The sequence below is a fragment of the Paroedura picta genome, chromosome 16 (genome assembly GCF_049243985.1).
Source record: "Paroedura picta isolate Pp20150507F chromosome 16, Ppicta_v3.0, whole genome shotgun sequence".
Taxonomy (NCBI): Eukaryota; Metazoa; Chordata; class Lepidosauria; order Squamata; family Gekkonidae; genus Paroedura; species Paroedura picta.
This window is the reverse complement of record NC_135384.1, coordinates 22,661,498-22,681,153: the sequence shown is the minus strand read 5'-3', so window position 1 is coordinate 22,681,153 and position 19,656 is coordinate 22,661,498. Positions and strand designations below refer to the sequence as shown.

The following is a 19,656-nucleotide window of genomic DNA, read 5'->3' as shown; positions in this document are numbered from 1 at the left end:
CAACGAAATCGATTTAACCCTCCAAGTGTTATTCTTTTCAATCAAATACGACCACTGTTTTTCCCCCCCCCTTTAAAAAAGAATTTGAGTCAAGTAGAAATGCGTTTCCAGCACCTCCGCCCCCCCCCCCGGCCGCCCCCCTTTCTCCAGACAGTCTAGTAATTTAGGAGCTTCTGAAAGTTTTCGACCGTTGTTTGTTTTACAGTTGCTTAGTTCCTTAACCTTCAGAAATTTATACCCTATAAAGTTTTATGGCGGTCATATTCTTTTATTGCAGCCCACTGCGCTGGAGTTCTCCTCGCCTTCCTTCCTTCCTTCTTCTTCTTCTCTCTGTTTCTCCTTTCCCGCAAGCGGCTTTCTTCCGCTCCTTCTCCGGTAAGACCCGAGTGTCCTTCCTTCCTTCCTTCACCTCCCCCCTCGCCCCAGTTTGGTTGGACGCCGGACCCTGGAAATCACAGCGGAAGGAGAGCTTTTGCCGGGGTGGAAAAGGACCAGAGGATTTCCTTGGCGGCAGGATCTCAAGACGGATTTCTGCCTCTCGCAACGGTGGGCATTCTCCTTGGGGTAGAGACCAGACTCCGCTCTGGCAAGGGCGGCAAGCCCGTCTGTCTCCCTGTCTCCACCGCCACCGCTGTGGAAACGCAACACGGGCCCACTCCGGCGCCTCCTCCCGTCTCCCCGTTCCTTTTAGGATCAGGGTCCCTTCCCGGAATCAAGACTCCTGTCGTCACAAACGGAAAGAGAGGGAAGCCGCTTTTATTGCCGCTTTGCTGCGCGGGTTTCGGGATGTGGCCGAGCTGGACATTGAAGCAAAAAATGACCAGCCACCGCGGCCCAGGGACTGAATTCTTCGACTGCCCCCGCCCGACTGACTTTTTAAAGTCGCGATTAAAAAAAAAACAAGCAAACCGGTTTCTCACCACAAAGGGAAAGGAAAGCCTCCCCAAACCTTTAATGCTCTCTAAAGAGCCAAGTTAAAGAGAAGAGAGCCGGCAGGATCTTTGAGGAGCTGGCAGAGGCAGCCGCACCCGGGATGCGGGTGGCGTGAAGGGGATCCCCGGCACACGATCGGTTTTTATGCGGAGACATTAAACGACTGCGGAGTGAAATAAAACGCGCTTGGGCCCTATAGGAGGAAAGAAACCAGGAAGGTTTTGAAACGAAATCAACTCTTGGCTTTCCAAACCGCCCATCCTTTACTGCGCCCCAAAACGTGGGTGTCTAAAGCAAGATTTTTTTTTTTTTGTCTTCACTGCTGTGCTGTTGGGATAAGTCTGGGGCAAGAGGGAGTGAAAAGGTTGACGGGGAGACATTTCTTTCTACAATGTGGCTGTCGTGCTCCGAAAGGTCTCAGGACCCGTTTGCTGTTCCAGCGGGCGCATATTCGACCGGGAAACCAACTACAGACAAACCAGAGAATCTCCCCCAAACCCCAAATGAAGGACGCAAGAGAAAGCCTCTTAAAGCAGTATTTAAAAAAAAAAAAAGAAGACAAATCATGTTTATTTTTACTGGGCATGTGAGATGGGGGGCAGGAAGAGGAAATTCCATTTGCAAGATTGGCGTAGTGAGACAAGGTGAAGTTTGACAAAATTTGAGCCACACACTAAAGGTTTTATGCTATTCAAAAGCACTGTTTGCCTGATAGAAAGAAAGAAAGAAAGAAAGAAAGAAAGAAAGAAAGAAAGAAAGAAAGAAAGAAAGAAAGAAAGAAAGAAAGAGGTTTTTGAGTCATCAAATCTCTTAATTTTTTCTTTTTAAAAAAAGCTGAATATTTTATGCTGAAGTCTATCCTAAAAGATTAGCTTTCCCCCCCATCTTTAGGATGTGCCTATCAAATCTCTACAGAACCATGGCTTCTCCCCAGGAAGGGCCGGTATAAAAATCCTATACAACATTCTATGAAATTAGATCTCTCCGTTGAAACCACTTTGCCCAGAAATTGCCTGAAAGAGACACATTACATTTTCGCCTGCCTCTTGTTGTGTTCCCCATCCTCTTTGTTTTGTTACCCCCCCCAAAAAAAATCAGTACATACAGTGTTACTTCTAGAAACATACTGGTAGTTTTAGCATGGAGATACAGGAAACGGGAGGGAGGTAAATTATATACAAGTATATCCTGCCAGTTCTGCAACTAACAGGTGTAGACCCCATTTTTGATATTTCTAAAAAGCCACAGAAAAAACTAGCGGAACGATCACAAAAGCACAGTCACGAACACGATTTTTTCCCCTTTAAAAATAGACACATGATCACTTTGTACTATGTTACTTAACTACCTATTCCCCCCCCCACTCACTCAATCCCTCCGGTGGAGGGGGGAAGCTAAATAGAAATAGTCATAAGGACAGCAGAATCCTATGTGGTGTTAGCCAAAAGTCAGCAGAGCGCCCCAAATTGAGAACCCCATTCTTCCCAGGATGAAGTGAGGATTCTTGCGTAAACAGTGAGGCTCCCTGTCCGCCACCAAAGGCCACCGAGATCTTTTATGCCCTTCAAAACGTGGGTTTCTTGTGAGCATGGAGGGTGGCCATGTTCTGGGAGAGGAAGGGTGCAGCCAAAAATATCCCTAGAACGTTCAAGTATTAAAACTTCTCCACACACACCTCGGGCGAAGGAGAAGGGAGGTCCACAGACGTTCCTCACACCGGTTTGGCACTTGTATGGTTCTCTGAATAGGGATTTCCCCCAATAAATTACAACTAGCTGGCCACTAGGAACACACACACACACCACCTGGCCACCAGGACAAAGGTGGGGCTCTCTCCTTTCTCCCCACCCCCCTCTTGCGTGTTTGTGGGGGAGAAATGTCCTCCCTTGCCCCTCAGAAGTCAGGAGCTGCTGATGGGGCAGAGGAAGGTCTCCTGAGCAAACCTATTCAAACGAGGGGGCGAGGAAGAGGACCTGGCGGGAAAGCTCTCCTGCCCAGAGGCCTCGGAGGCAGGATGCAAAGGCATTCCTGTTGGGAAAAGTCACCCAGCTGTCCCCTAGGGGCTGGACTTTTAAGTAAGGGGGTGGCGTTTAAATGTGCAGCGGCACTTCCGCACCCAACTGGCAGGAAACCGACTGGGGTGCTCTAAAAAAGATGGCACGTGGAGGGGAGTTCCACTAAAGTTCCGCTGCTAATTCCACCTATAGATCTATATGACGCTGAGGGACATAAGGACATGGATGCCTTCAGTGGCCGGGGCACTGGCGTCCAGGAAATCCGCAGCGCTCGAGCCCAAATTCCCCCGCTTCCCTCCCAGAGGCTGGGCTCAGAAGGCTCCTAGTGTGGGACAAGGTGTGGCCTGGGGAAGGAAGAAGTCCAAGAGAGCTCAAGGAAAACTCTCCCAAGAAGCCACTGGGCGAGTCCCGTGAGATTACCATGAAGCTATGGTCAGTGCTCGGGCCAGTCCCTTCACCGAGCCTCTTCAGGCTGTAGCCGTTACCTCCTCAATAGTTTTAGAAGGAAAAGAAGAGCCTCAAAGACCAGGACAGGTGGAGCCAGGATGAACTCCTGGGCTTCAGAGCAAGCAGTCTGTTTTTGCTCCCCTCCCCTCCCCGACTGCACCGCCCGCCCTCAAGCACCTTTAGGGGACCATGGCCCATAAACGCGGCAGAAGTTTTTAAGCAAGCCCAAATTGTGTTGGGGGGAGGGGAGAAAAGAGGGAAGGGCCGGGCCGGGGGACCTTCACTCTTTCCCCTGCTCCTTGTTCATCTTCTTCATCTTCATCCTTCGGTTCTGAAACCAGATTTTGACTTGTCTTTCGCTCAGGTTGAGGAGCCGGGCCACTTCGTGCCTACGGTCCCGGGTGAGGTACATGTTGAAGAGAAACTCCTTCTCCAGTTCCAGGGTCTGGTACTTGGTGTAGGGGCATCGCTTCTTCCGGGAGGAGCGGGCGTGTAGCCAGTTGGCCGCCGGGTTACCTGGAAGAGAGAGAGCGGGAGAGCCGGTCAAGGCCCCGAGGACGTCACGCCCCTGGCCAACCATCCCCCAGCAAGAAGTTCGGACCAGGAAGGAGACCTGCACCTGCCAAGAGGGGAGGGGGGGCGGACAAAGTTGCCCAAAGTCAATCCATGGGCCTCAGACTGGTCACCTGTGGGGGCAGCCAGGTACGGAGGGGAAAGGAAGTAAAGGTTAACCGACCCGTCTCCAGACAGGAGGTCGGAGAGTTCTGTCGGATCACCCTGCAGTGATGGGGTCCAATAAGGGCCGGCGGGCGGGCAGGAGGTTGGTCAACTGGTTCGGTCGCTTATTTTGGGGCCTGTGGAGGCTTCGTGGGAGACTTGGTCGAGGAAGGGAAGCCCTTTGACGACGCGGGGGAGGGATCGTTCAAATCCGAGTTTCTAATCCGAGCCAGTGGCAAAACCCAACCGATCCCGACTGCAGGGCAGGTTTTCGCCTCGGTTTCCCGCTCGGAGGCTCCGATTCATTCATCCCGCATCCCACAACTATGAATAATTCAGCACTCGCTCGTCTCCCCCCCCCCCTAAAAACCTGACTCTCATCCCCACCCTGCTGTGGCCTGTTCTGTGTGGGCCACAAAAATCTCCTGCAGCGGGTCCTTGTAGCGCCGCCGGACGCTTCCCCCCAAGACGGAGGGAGGGGGGGGGAGATATCCCGGGACGCGGAGCGCTCGGCTGCCAGGCCCCCTCGGGAAGGAGCCGGTGGGCCATGTTTTCTCCCTCCCCCCGCCCTGCTAAAGAAACTTTCCTGGGTAGCCCTTTTGAGGGACTGAGGCCACCTTCTCAGGTTTGCGCTCTGAGACACGAGCCCACCTGGGCGCCGGAGGGGGAGAGGAACACAGCCGTGGACACGAGGCAGAGGAAGGGATCCCACTGGCTTCTGCGCAGCGCTGTAGTCGACTCGGGAGTAACCCGGGCGGCATTTGCGCTGTGCTCAAAAAGCCAGGTTAGGGTGGCGGGGGAAGGGCTTTTCCTGCTGTCTCTGGCACAAAGGGGGCATCTCCTCTACGGGGCACAGCCACGGTGGGGAGATGGAGCATGCCCAACTTCCGGGGCGCCTTCCGCCGTGCCAGGGAGCCCCTGCAAAGCGCGGATTCTCCTAGTCAGGAGGTCCGGAGGGGCAGAAGCCATTTCCCGGGGTCTTCAACAAATCGCATCCCGGTTTTGGAGGAGGGGGAAACTCCCCCCCCCCCAGCGGTGGGCGAATCTCCTGCCTTCCCAGCCCTCCGCGAAAGTGTCTGGCTCTAATAGGCAGAATTAAATATTAAAGAAGAGCCATGCAGTTAATAATTAATACCGCTACCTATCTTTTAATGGCATTTGGAGGAGGGGGGGGGAAACAACGTCTCTACCAAAGACACCCCCTCCCCCTGCCTTTTTTTTTATTATTACTATTCGTGTTTGTGTGATTTCTTGGCCCTTCAAGGAAACATGACGTGTGCCCCAGGAAAACAAGTTTATCTCTCATTTCACGCTATTCCCCAAACAGGAAGGGGAGGGGGGAAGAGAGTTATGTCCAACTGGCACGCTACACTTCGGAAAACAAAACAACCCCCCCCCTTCCCCAAACCCTTATAGATTTACAAGGAGGCATTCCTATAGGGCGTGGGTGTCCAGGGGCGCCTGAACAGTCCCCCAACCCCCCCTACCAGGTTTCTTCTTTTTTGGGGGGGGGGCAGACTTTGTGCTTCTCCTCTTCTCTTTTCTTTTTCTCGTTTTTTGCAGACCCCAACTTAACCCAGGCTGCCTTTTAAGTTATTCTCAGTCCCGGGTGGCATTGCTGGGTCAGAGCGCCCTTTTCTGGCACCAGATCGCTGACCCACCTTCTCTCCCGCAGTGGGGGTGAGATGCAAAGGGGAGCATAAGGGGGGGGAGACCCCCGCCGATTCTTCTCCCCCGTCCCCCTCAGCCTCGCCGCCAAGAATCGTTGCGCAGCGCCCGTCACAAAACGCGGCGCTTTCGCCTCCCCCTCCCCCTGGGCCGGAGCCAGCGGCCGGGACCGAAAGGACGGCGATCAGCCAGGGCGCCGGGACTGTTCGGTCGCCCCCTTTCCCCGACTGCCGCTCCGGATCGGGAACAGGAGGGGGGGGAGGGAGAAAGAGAAAGGGAGAAGCGGATCCGGCGGGGCAGGATCGGGCTTGGTGGGTTGCCGGATTTCCCAAAGGGCGACTGTCCCGCATGGCTTTGAAGCTGCCAAGTCGCTTTTGGAAAAAATGGGCGACGTTTTTTCCGCCCCCCTCCCGCCGACTCCCGCCCCGAGGTCCTTCTCCTGCCTCTGCTCGGGCACCCGAGGGGCTGCCAGGCCCCTTGTTCCCCTCGCCCCTTACCTTACCGGAGGAGGAGGCAGCGCATCTTCGCATGATATTTCATGGCGCTTCCGCATCTCCCCCCCCCTTCCATTCCCAATCATTTTCACTCGGTTTTTCCCCTCGAAGGGAGGGAGGGAGGGGGGGCACAAAGCGCTCCCAGCCGCCTACCCGGTCGCAAAACGCACCACACGATTAAGTTTAAGACTTTGCCAGTCTGTTCTCCCTCTCTCCCCCCCCCCCCCAATCAAATAAAAGACCCAATTAAACTCGGTTTTTTAAAAAAACTGTTTTGTTGGTGGGGAAAGAGGGGAGGGGAGGGAAGCCGGGGTTCTAAAATATTCATAGGCACGTCGGGCGCAGTTCACAAGCGAGCGGCAAGGGCCAGCGACGGCGAGGCGGAGAGTGACAGGGAATCCGGGGGTCCTTCAAGGTAAACAAGGGTGCGCAGCAACAAAGCCCCCCCCCCGCCCTCCGCGTGAACTTCTTCCCGTCCCTGCTTTCGGAATGGGGAAGGCAGCCAAACAAGCACCCCCGAACAGCGTCCCCCGTCCCCTCCAGCCACCCTCCTGCGACCCCGCGCACCGACTCGCACAAGGACTCCATGTTGCCTCGCCCGCCCGCCCTCGCCTCAAAAGGACTGACCACCGACAAGGGGAGCTCCTCGGACCTCTGCATCGCACCTCTCCCCCGCCCACCCTCCGGTGCAGCATTTATAGATATAGAGATATATTAAACAGCACAACAACAATCCCAACAAACATTCCCTTTCCTCACCTCCCCCCTCCCCCTCCTGGGTTATCCCAGCTATATTTGGGAGGGGAAGGGGGAAAAGGGGAGGGGGGTCTCTTTTTAAGACTTGCATCTTTTTTTAAAGCTTCCCTCTCCCATTGTGCCGTTTTACGACACCCCCACTTCGTCGTCGTCGTCGTCGTTCTTGTTTTTTTTTTTTTTAATGCTGTTTACTTCCTCCCTTTTTATAACTTACTTTGATCTGGCCTGCTTTTGTCCTCGCTTCCTTCACAAACTTTATTGTCCTCGAAGCTGGGCCTTTGATTGGAAGCGATCCCTTCCCTTCCAGCCGCGGTCTCTAACTGGTACTCCTGCGTGCCCTGCTTACGAATCTCCCCGGGGTGTCCCAGCAGCGGCTCGGTTTTAACGGGTCCCTGCGCGGCTACGCTTTCTGTTCGGGCCACTGGGTCCAGCCAGCTCCGTAGGTACCTAGTCTCGGAGGTTGGGAGGTTCTGATGCGGGATGTAGGGATGATAGACCGAAGGAAGGGTGCTCGCCGTGTGGGGCGTCAGAGGCGTCCAAGAAGCGCTGAAAACGGACGATTTGGGCTGGAAACTACAGGAGGGGAATTCGAGGGGCTCACTGTGGCTACTTTGCCTGGAGTTTGCATACTGCCCCGACGAGAATTTGGCCGCGGGAGGTTCTTCGCTGTCATGACTTATGATGGAATCGACATAATAATTGCTAAGAGTTCCAGAAATGGACATTCTCGGACATCCTAGGAGCGCCCCGGTTCAATGAAGGGGGAAAGGAAGAAAGGAAGGAAGGAAGGGGAAAAAAAGAGCGAGTAATAAAAACAGAATCCCCCCCCCAAAAAAAAACAACAACAACCAGGAGCAGATCTCGAGCTAACAGGTCCTATAGATAATATAAGGGTGGGGGATGGGGGGGTGAGCTGTAAAAAAAAAAGAGAGAGGGGGAAAACCAGAGGCGAGATTCCCGCTTTCACCCCCTTCTCGTCCTTCCAGCCTCAACTTCCCTAGCCAAGAAAAAGTACAGTCGGGACTGCCGGGCTGGGAGCTTCCAGCAAAATGATTGGTCAAACTTTTTTCGTGAGGCTGATAAAGCGTCAGGGCCGGCGTAAATCAATCCTGGCGGAGGGGGCTGCGCGGGGCTGTCAAACCGCCCTCTCGCATTCCATATCCGGGATGGATTGGGTTCTGTGGACGCCACGGAGCACCGCGTCAGGAGTTCAGAAAGCAAGGGACGTACAGTGCAAAAACGGGGGCGGCAGGGGGTGGGCCGGGGAGGAGGCGAGGGGAGGGGGTGGGGGGGTTAATAGATTTCTCGCGCCTCCCTCCCCCCCACCCCCACCCCAAACATGAAAGAGAAATGCTGAGTTTTGCCCTCTCTTTGCCTCCTATAATAGTCTTCTGGGGAATTTTCCCCCCCTCCCGCCTATTCCCCTCTCCCGTCCATAGACGGCAATTCTAGGCTGGCTTTTTCTCCCTTCCGAGTTGGCATTTAGCGGAATGTCTATTAGGACAGCATAAAGGGGTCTTTTAAGTGGGCTCAAAGGCGGCCAGGGAATATCTTTATCTGGAAGGCTTGCATAGAAGGAGTGAGCTGGGAGAGAAATCCTGGATTGTAAACTCGAGTAGTTTTGGGGTTTTTTTGTATCAGGCAGTTACCTAATTTGGGTGCCTTCCTTAGACACGAATTGTCCTCGGTTGGCATCCGTGGGTTACAAATTGAACGCGAAGGCACGCCTATTGTATACATGCCTGCCTGTGCCGGGGTCTGTATTTGCATGTATATTATGTATGCTTGTATGTTATCTAGGCTGCCATCGCGTTCCCCTCCAAAACCCTGCGTGAAGGACGCGCAATTGAAAGGCACCAGGAGTCTCGCGTTGGTGTAAAGGTGTTTTGGGCTCCCTTCCGTATATAATATACATATATGGGTACATGCATGCTTGAATTCTATGGGTTAGGAAAGATTGGAACGGACTGTAGTTTTGAGCGCGTGGGTCTGTTTGTATACATACACACACACACACACAGATCACTACGAAAGAAAGAAAGAAAGAAAGAAAGAAAGAAAGAAAGAAAGAAAGAAAGAAAGAAAGAAAGAAAGAAAGAAAGAAAGAAAGAAAGAGACAGACCAAGGGCTTCTGGAGCAATATCGCGGTTTGTTTTGAAAGCGTTGGGGGGGGGGGGGAGGCTGTGGGAGGACCCGGTTGCCTTTGAGAGATCAACACACACACTCTCTCTCTCTCTCTCTCTCTCGCTCTCCTCCTTCCCTCCCCGCCGTATACACGCACTTTAATTTTACTACCGTTGTAAAATGTCCAATCCGGTACTGATCTTCTTTGTTTCCTTACAGAAGGCGTTAGACTTGAGACGGTTAAATAGTTGAATAAAACTTACATTAGCTTTCTTTGATTTTTATAGCCTTGGATTTACTGCCTGTGGAAAAGGAGGATGTTAAAAAAAGAAGTGGGGGGGGGGACTCGCACGTTTCAGAGAAAGCCCTACTCCATCGCCTCTTCTTCCGCGGCTTTTTTTTTGGGGGGGGGGGGATGCCGTAGATCCAGTCTAGTTAAGCCGAAGCGTTGCTCTGCGGGTTTACTCCAGAGGAGGCTTATTCCCGACAATGGCTGCAGAGTACAAATCCCGATCCTAACCACATTTGCACGGCTGTTTATTCCCATTTATCGCTGGGGGGCATTTACTGCCAAGTAAAGTATATTTAAGGACTGGAGGCTGTGAAGTCCAAAGGACTCAACTGACGCAGCAACGCGTTTCGGCTTAAGGCCCTTGCGGCCCGAGGTGTCCCTCTCTGCTAAGGGCTCCACAGTGCCCTTTCCTAAATTGCCCCCCCACCCCCGCAACCTGGCGGATTCCGTTTTCTTTTCAGCAGAAGAGGAAGTGTCCGGGGAGACTTAAGGAGGCGCAGTCCTGGGCTACCTCGGCGCTCTAAAGGGAGACCCGCTGCTGGCGCCCTCAACAAGGCACCGAGGCTCAATTTTGCAGCATGGATGAAAGAAGGGGGAGAAAGGTATATTCTGTTACCATGGGAAGGGCAGATACCGTCCAAACCGGGCCCGGTGCTCCTCCGGACATTTCTTATCTTATTATTAAGTAAATAAAGGGGGGGGGCAACTTTGGACCTGCACTTTTCTTGACGTGGTCACCTCCTCAGAGAGGGAGAGGACGGATGTGAGCATGAATGTGTTGCATGCGAGGGCATTATGTAGGCGGCCAGCAAAACAGATCGGAGATGGATGAACAATGGGCAGAAAAAGAGGCAGAAAGATGGAAGAGAGGGAGGGAGGAACTAAAAATATGAGGAGAAGAACTATGAAACCAGAAGAAAGGGGAGGAACAGAACTGCCCCCACAACACTTATAATAATTTACCCTGAATCCGATGCATGGGTAGAGCTTTACTCAGGGGCTTATGCCTAAGTAAAGGTGCTAAGGTGATAGTGAAGGGAGAAATGCGGAAGCAGAGAAAGAAGAAGGAAGCGGGTGAAGGTAGGCCCTTTGGATTGGCAGACAGCGGGCTGGTGGTCCTAAACGGAGTCACTTAGGTCTGAGCCCATTCATTTCGATGGAGCAGCTGCCTAGGATAGCCCTGAACCAGACATCAAATTAGTAGACATACTCGCCTTCCACCTTTGAAAATATCAAGCCACACCTGACAGGCAACTTGGACCCTGTCTGCCGCCTGTACGCTGATTTGATACTCTTTAGTGTGGGGGGAAAGGGCTTGTTATAGGTGCAGAATTGAGCACATTTTGTCCCACTGATTTGAGAGGTATGTAAAGTCCCTGACGAATTCCCTCACTTAAAGAAATGGGATTTGAAATCGCTTTCTTTTGAGAGGGTTACTCCCTCCTTCCCCACCCCAGCTAGAAAACTATATTGCAACAGTACAGCCACCACCAAAACATACAAACAAACAAAAGAGTAATTCCAGCATTCTGGATTACCAGCTCTGGAGCCAGTTGCAGAATTTGCCCGAGCCTCAAGAAATCCCAGTCCGGCTTGCTTTTTAGCCAGCATTTGGATCTGGACCGTCATCCATTTCTGGAGCAATCTTGGTAATATAAACATAACTTCTTTGGGGAAACCTTGACAAAACGTACCAACTTGCCGTCAAGTTCCGTGCGCTGCCAGATTTCTCTGACTTAAAAACAAAACAAAACTGCTCCAGTTTTAGAGAGACTTCCGTTTCCCCCTGATGTTGTTAAAACTGAAAATCAAGTGTTAGGGAAGTTCTCAAAATCCCGCATTACGCGCCCCCCCCCCCAATCTTTCTGGTAGCGAAAAAGATTCACTCCAGGCTTAGCAGAGCAGGCGGTTTGAGGAGGGCGGCCATCCTGATGCTAACAAGATCCATGTCAAATTCCTGAACAACGAGAATATATTGAGTTATGGGGTCTTCCAGAGGTGGTTGGGGGGCTTGAGAAAATACCATCCCGAAGTAGAAAGGGCCGCTCTATTTCTTTGGATTGAGTCAAAAATAGGAGAAAACTGATTTAAAGTCGTTGTGGAGAGGAAAGCAGGGCTGGTGTGGAGGGGATAAACAGGCATTTGAAATTGTTGTGTGTGTGTGTGTGTGGGGGGGGAGGTTTAGAATTAAGTAGCTATGAAATTTACCGAACATTAATTGAAAGGAAACACCTGTTCCGCGTTTTGCAAGATAAATTGTCCGTGTTTTACCTGTAATAAATATATTCTGGGGGGAAATACTGGGGCACCTCGTATAAATAATTACGAGGCATGTCAGCGGCTGAGTATATAATTTTGCAGAGTAGATAAATTCCTACCAACATGACTCCAGGAGAGCAACCTGGAAGCGAGATCCTGGGCCCTGAAGGATTCCCCAGTGAACCTCCGCCACACAAGAAGACCTGCGAAAGCCATTTACCTTCCCCGGTTTGGAAGTTTTATCCAGGGATATATATTAACGTGCATCTCTTGTCCTTTTTTACAAAATCGTGTCTCGCCATGTTGTGCTGAGATCCTGTCTTCAGTGCCTGGAAGTTCCGTTCGAAAAGGAAGTGCTCTTTTATTGTTTGCATTTGTGTGTGCAAGTTGGGGAAGGGGGGGGGGAGTTGTGCAGCTAAGCGCTCGAGTTAATTTACAGAACCAGCCCAAAGATTTGGATTCAAAAAGAAATCAAGCACAGTCCCCAGTTCTTTGCAAGGAACAAAAGGAGGACAGTTCACCCACACAGCCTCAGATGCTATCATCTGACTTAAAGGATTTTGTTTGCATCTTTGTTTTTAGCAGGACTGCAGGCGTAAAGACTTTTTGTTCCCAAATATTTCAGTCCACAACTTGGGGTTACACGGTTTGCACGGCATCGAAACCGATAGGAATAGAGACCCAGATGTTTGGGTTTGCTTTCTATCCTAAACGTGCCCTAGATGAAAGATCGAAGTGTGCTGGGCTACATCCTGTTGGGGGAAATTTCCAAAGGTCAATTTCTTCAAACTGCTTTTGGTGCATCTCCTAAATAAACCGAACTTCTACAGTCCAGCGCTACAAAAGGTGTTCCTACAGCGGAATGCCTCAAAGAGTCTGGTTCCGTGGCGATTGAACTGTCCAACGGTTCAAAAATACCTTTCTTGCTTGCGACCGGAGGGGGAAGGGTGGCCAGACATAAAGTCTTTGAGAAATTCAGAGTCGCCATGTTCCACCTGCATGTGATTTTTGTTGGTTTGACCTATCCCGAATGTGTGTGTGTGTGTTATAAAGGTCACTTTCTAAAACTAACAGCTGCTGTGTGCTAAGCTAGTCATATCACTCCACAATCCTGTTTTGATGAATTAGATAATACAGGAGGGCTGATGAATTATTACTCCTGTGGGTTTTTGGATGAAGTATGATACCTGAGGTCCACGGATTCGTTAAGTAATGCATATGTCACCTGGAAAAGGTTGATTCTTAAAACGCTGGAAAGATTCTCTTGATATTAGTCTTGAGACTGATCGATACATAGTTGATAAAACCAGTTTTGAGTTCCCAAAAGGGCCAAGAGCATCTGACTCCAGATCAGCATGCAGAGACAAACTGGGAATGCTGGGCAGAGTGGAGCCCCCCTTCAAACTCCTACAACAGGCTCCACAGTCCGGTTAGGTCGAAATACTACAGTTTATGATTTTAAGAATGCAAAATAGTCTCCTGCTCCAAAATACAGCCCTGCTGCAATCGGGGAAGGTTGAAGGCCTGGCCGAAGCTAATTGAGGCAGACAAATACCTTGGATTGGAAGTTAAGTCCCTTTTGATTTGACTTCCAAGGCAATTTGCTGGGCTTGCAATCCCGAAGTCTCCCGCCAAATCCATTTACATTCTGGAGCAGTCCGGCTGAGGAGCAGAGGGCTTTTTTTTTTGCAGTTGTGGATTTTAGTGGAGCCTCTGAGCATCACAGGGATCTTGTGGACAGTGGGGATAAGGCCACCGGCAGCTTGGGAAGGGGGGGCACTGAAGCCCCACTGCAATCAAAGGGATCTCTTCCAGGAAAAGGGATCCCAGACTAACCATGTGCTCCTAGAGATATTTATTCCTTCCAAAACCTTCCCTTTCACCAAAGTAGAGGTGCTTAACCTACTGGCTTAAATCCAGCAGTCTCTGATTGAGTGACTTGTTCCAAAGTTAGGAGTCTCAAATCCCTTCTCCCCCCACCCTCCAATTGCTATTGTGCGTTTTTACACTCTAAACACACCTGGGATGCAACTAGATTCAAACTACCAAACAACCAAACCAGGAAACAGAATGGAAATCTGTAGCAAACAGGCTAGAAATATTTGTTCCCGCTGGTCTGTTGTGGGCTATGAAAGGAACCTTGGCCCGGAGGTATGTGTGTGTGTGTGTATGTGTGTGTGTGTGTCCTGTGTCCTGTTGGCAAAGCTTTTTTTCAAAATAGAAAATCTACCCTTTCCCCATTTCCTGTGTTAGCTCAAGGTTTTGAATGCTACTGTTTTGGAGGTATGTTTTTATTTTTCTGAAAGTGGAGGGGTGAAGGCGAGGGGGGAGAAAATTCCTTGTCTGGAGGGAAGCAAAACAATTTACACATGTGGGCAGCTCCCCAGAGCTGAAACTGGACCTTCTTTCCAAAAACAAGATTCCAAGAGAGGTTTATAATCTTAGCAGTTAATAAAGCAGTGAGAGATCCCTTGTAAACTTAGAGGCCTGTTTGGGGGTTGGCCAGGAGAGAGAAAAACTCCTGCAGAAAGTCAGGGAAAGGGGGGGAAGGGTAGAGAAGTTTAACCTGAGTTGTTTTCTAATCAGCATTCTCCCCCCCCCCCCGCCAATTAAGTTTGCTAACAGCATCTTCACAGAGGGGGAAAGTGTGGGGTGGGTACCCATGTCACAGCCCCTGTTTTCAGGGAGTCTGAAGAACTGAGCCAAATTGAAATGGCCAGATATGAAATTCTAGATCTAGATCTTAAGAAACCCATATGTGAGCTAGTTGATCTACTAACCCATATATGTAACCTATTATTACTAAATTCAGCTATTGTACCAGACTACTAGAGAGAAGCAAATGGGAGAGCAGTTTTTTAAAAAGGGATGCAGAGGGAAACCAGGAAATTACAGACTAGTCAACCTATGGCCTGTAATATGGAAATTAATCGATAGAATTGTTCAGTACATAGAGGGACAAAGCCTGTTGAGGGGAAATGAGCATGGCTTCTGCAAAGGGAAGTCCTGCCTCACTAACCTTTTGAGAAAGTGAACAAGCATGTAGACAACGGGTGAACCAGTAGACATTATATACCTGGATTTTCAAAAGGCTTTTGACAAAGTACCTCACCAAAGACTCCTGCGCCAATTTAGGAGTGGATCAGAGTACAAGTTCTCTTATGGATTAAAAACTGAATTACAGGAAGGTAAAAATAGGAATCAATGGATAGTTCTCACAATGGACGGAAGGAAGCAGTGGAGTCCCAAAGGGATCAGCGTGGGGAGGTACTATTTAATTGATTCATAAATGATCTGGAACAAGGGGTGAGTAGTGTAGGGGCCAAATTTGCAGATGACACAAAATTATTCAGGATGGCGAGGGTGAAAACCAAGACTGACTATAAATGGCCCTATGAGGACTTCCACAAACTTTGTGAGTGGGCAACAATATGGCAAATGAAGTTCACTGTGGGTTTAGTGTAAGGTGATGCATATTGGGGCAAAAAAAAAATATCCTCGCTTCAAGTATAGGTACAAGGGATCTGAACTGGCTGGTTCTGAGAGGGAGAAGATCTTGTAGTGGTTGTGGAGAGTTCGATGAAAGTGTGCTGCAGCAGTGAAAAAGGCCAAACTCTGTTAGGGATTATTAGGAAAGGGACTGCAATTTTTTTTAAAAAGCGGATGGTATAATGCCCCGGTGTAGATTTTTGGGGCATTTGGAATCCTATGAACAGTTCTGGCCACCACATCTGACAAATACACTGCAGAGCTGGAAAAAGGACAAAAGAGGGTAACCAGGGTGATTAGGGGGCTGAAGCACCTTCCCAAGGAGGACAGGCAGAAGAATCTGGGATTTTTCAGGTCAGAAAAGAGAGGGGCATTATGCATGGGGTGGAGAGGGTTGAGGAAGACAATTTTTTCTTCCTCTCCCCAAATACTAGAAATCGAGGGAATCTAATGGAGCGATGGGCTGTAGGTTCAGGATGGAAATACAACTTCATACAGAGCGATTAAAATGTGGACTTCCCTGTCAGAGGATATCATAATAGCCACAGGAATTAACAGTTTTTAAAAGGGATTAGATTCAGGACGGGTCAATCTCTCCCTGGCTACTAGCCATGGTGGATGAGGGGAACCTCCCCACCCAACAGCATGGACATGATTTCTGAAATAATGAAAAGCAACGTTTTCTTTGCATTGAGGCTGGTCCAAGCGATTGCTCTGTTGAGAATCAGGACTAACTGCGTTGCTAAAGCTGGTGCCCCGTGTCGGAATAAGTAATAAACAGCCAGTGTATTGCAAGTCCAAATTTGCTCCAATTGATCTTCTGGTTGGAAGCAAAGCCCCAAACCGAAACCCAAAACCAGGAAGAACTCTTTCAAAAGCCCCACCAGCATCCAGAAGAGTTGTCCCTAAAGTTCGACTGAAGTCTGGGAGGCTTTCCCCCAAGTGAATGCGATTGGTAGAAAAAGCTGCCTGCCAGTGAAATCTGAATATTGCAGTTATTACTGGGGTTAGGAAGAGGCTGCCGGACAGCTACTCCGATTCAGTGGGCTTGCGGGCTTCCAGAAGGCCAAGATCCTGCTGTACGTACTTTGGGCATCCAGCTGTCCCGCTGGCCACGAGTCCATTTGGTGTTTGCCAGCCACCTGAAAACGAAGGTCAGTCCAGACGACCTGAGACACCAGCCCAGAGATGCTGGTTTCACCTCACCATTTTCCAATCCGAAATGGGAGGGCGGGGGGGGGGGGGAAGACTTTCTAACTTTCTAAGGTGGATACGTCCCAAGTAATTCCCAAGCATCATTGAACGCTCTGTTATGAGAGGAGATGGGACAGCACTCCGGGAATCGGTGGGGGTGAGCGGGTGAGCCCCCAAAGCCACAGCTACTAGATCCCTAACCCCTTGCTTCTCTCTGCGTCCTGACTGTAAGTCTTGTTCTTAAAGCGGTGGGCGGGAGAGGGGGGGCAGGGGCCCAATGTCCTTTAAAAAAAAAGCATTTGGGGAAATAATTAAGATCCTGGGCAGGGAGGAATGAACAAAGAGCAAGATTGGGTTAAAGAAGGCAAAGGGAAGAAAGCAGAGTGAACTTCAGGGATTGGAATGGCCAAAGTTAGGGCTCGTTGTCTTTTTACCTATTTGGGTGCCCTGGGCTGGCGGCAGCACCTCCCTCTGCTCAGCTTGGATCTGCATGTTCTTTTTAAATTATTTGGCAAAAGCCAACATTGATTAATTTTTAAAAAAATATTGAACAAGAATCCCAGAAACAAAACCCAGCTTTTATGTCGTTCTTCGTTTCAGCAGCCAACGCCATGGAGACAACTTCAGGTAAGCCTGGTCTACTCTTTCTTACTTCGAAATAGACAGGGGGGGGAAAAAAGCCAAAACAAAACTCGGTGTCAGTAGAAAAGCCGTCAACAGCAGCAGGTCCTGCACCTCCTCTATGCCCTCTTCCTCCCCTCCTCTGATCCAGGCCATCTTCCCCCAAGCCCTGTTTTCACTTGGACTGCGTTGACATGGTGGGACCTATTTTTAGGACACACAAGAGCTCAGTTTGTTTTCGACCTTGCAAACCGGATCATAAACTTCGCTCAGTGGCGGAGGCAATGCCAGAAACCCGATTTCAAGCCGCCACCCGCCCAAGATCCCCTCCTCGCAAGCAGGTCCCCCTGAAAGCAACGGTGGCTTGGCGATCTAACAGTGCTTGGATTTAAGGGTAGTTAGATCTGAGTCCAGCAGCATCTTAAGGGACTAGATTTAAGCTCACGCCTTGAATCAATCTTTGTTGGTCCATTTGGATCTAGATTTAAGGACTTCACCTTCCTTGCTTAGCCGGAACGGTGCCGTCCTAAGGAGGTTGTGGGTCGGCCTCCTTTGTTGATTGTGAAGACTTCATTTGTGCAACCGGGGAAATGTCGGGTCTTGTGGTTGTTATTCCGAGCTGGGTGCCGCATTCCACAGTCTATTTATAACTCCGAAGTCCTGCCTGGCCTAATTGGACTGTTCCGGCGTGAATTGTTAATTGAGGCCAATATCCATTCATAGATTTACAGCCCCAATTATGAAGCATGTAGTTTTGGGAAGCCAAGCCCGCCGAGGTCCGCATTCCTTGTTTCCTAGTCAGACGTAAACACCCTGAGAAGTTGGACCCTGCTTTCTAGGGCCCCTAACTTCCGAGATTCACAGAGTTCTTGCAAGCTGATTTGAATGCTGCGTCTATGGAGGAAGGAGGTATACCTATGTGTGTTTTAAAGCAATTTAATGCACACAACTCTTTCCTAGAAATGTGGAAGGTGAATGGGGTGATTTTCTTTTTCGTGATTCTTTCCTTCCCCACGCCTCACCCCGGCTGCCCTCTTCGGCTCCTCCTGAACTCTTACCAGTTTGGCCAAACTTGGCTGCCTTTTTGGCCAAGCGCAAATGTCCCTTCCACTGCCCTAGAGAAGAGGAGAAATCCCGGCCAGGTGAAGGCCCGGATAACACTGGCTTCCCTCTTCCGTAAGTAAACCCCATTCACATGGGCAGAGGCAAAACTCTTAACCCCATTGAAAAGACTTTTTTTTTTTAAGGGGGGGGGACTTTCCCAGTGCCCTGTTGGACCGCATGCATGCTGACACCTCGATCCGGAGCAAACATACTGGGTAGGAAACCCTCCCGATTTAAAATCCTTTTGAACGACCCTCTTCCTGAGAACGCCATTCCCTTTTCAATCCGTAATCCTTAACATTCAAGGACATGTGTTGGGGGATCGTGGGCATGTCAGCATTGCCATAAAGCGCCAGAGCAAAAGTCTGTCCAGTGCAACTCGCGGGCGAATCCTTAAAAGAAGACACTAGGGACTTCAAGCTACCTGCGAGAATTCCTAATATCTCTAGTTATTGAGGCATATTTATCGCAGAGGATGCTTTTAAATTCCTCTGACCTCTGCAAAACCGTGCCGTCGTTTTTGCGAACTCAGCGCCGGTGATTGATGAGACATCCCCCACCCCGTGCTAATTCTGCTGAAACGGATGCGTAACCCTTATGCCTCTCCGGTTGAATTGTCCTTTCCTTTTGTCATCCGCCTTGGGACTCAGCCGGAAAGTCGGGCTATTGTCAGTTTATACCCTGGAAATTGTGTGGGGCTGTAAGATGCTACTGAACTTCACTCTAACTGTTATGTTAGTCATTATGGTGATGTTAGTCATTATGGTGATGTTAGTCATGATGGTCAGTTCATAGTCAGAGGAAGAGTGCTTGCACTCGAAAACTCATGCCTTAAATAAATCTTTGTTGGTCTTAAAGGTGTCACTGGACTCTGATTTCGTTTTGTTGTTCTACTTTCTGCTGATACTAAGCAAATAAATAAGTCCTAAGGGATCAACATCCTTCTAAGACCCCTGCCTTTGAAGGATAAAAAAAGTGTAATTCTGCTTAGGAGGACAATAAAATCAGAGTCCAGGAGCACCTTTAAGACCAAGAAAGATTTATTCAAGATGCGAGCTTCCTCAGCTGACGAAGAGTGCTTGCACTCGAAAGCTCACGCCTTGAATCAGTCTTTGTTGGTCTCAAAGGTGCTACTGGACTCTGATTTTATGGTGCTACTTCAGACCAACACGGCGACCCATTTGAGGGTACAGAAGGGTAGGAGGGTACAGGAGGGTACAGAAAGTGAATTTAAATTCCATGGCTGTCAGTGGGGCTTCAGGCCCCAAGAAGAGGGTTTAACACAGAGGGCCCGATCCAAGGAGGAGTTCTCCTGGGCTAATTTCCTTCCTCCTGGGCGAATTTGTGCCGCAGGTCCATGACATCTGGGGCATTCTACAGGTGCCTTTGGGCGTTTTGTGTCAGGTATGAATATGGGTAAGGGAGGAGGCAGATTGCACACCCCCGTTTTACCGTGCCAACCGAAACAGACACCATCCTAAATCCATTGAGGTCAATAGGTTTAGAAGGGTGTAACTCTGCAGAAGACTGCACGGGGAGATGT

At 50.0% G+C, this 19,656-nt stretch overlaps 1 protein-coding gene across 2 annotated transcripts in view; it reads right to left on the bottom strand.

The window, feature by feature from the left end:
- Window positions 1–1,478: 1,478 nt before the first annotated feature.
- Window positions 1,479–19,656, bottom strand: part of HOXB9 (homeobox B9) — a 42,709-nt gene continuing 24,531 nt past the window's right edge. The window contains exons 1-2 of one of the 2 annotated variants that reach the window (XM_077312990.1): window positions 7,245–8,060; window positions 1,479–3,911 (exon numbers count right to left, since the gene is read on the bottom strand). In XM_077312990.1, the coding sequence (XP_077169105.1) occupies window positions 3,676–3,911; window positions 7,245–7,755 (747 nt within the window). In that variant the 5' untranslated portion in view covers window positions 7,756–8,060 and the 3' untranslated portion in view covers window positions 1,479–3,675. Of the gene's footprint in view, window positions 3,912–7,244; window positions 8,061–19,656 lie in introns of those variants that run through there. The other variant, XM_077312989.1, reaches the window with a different exon arrangement.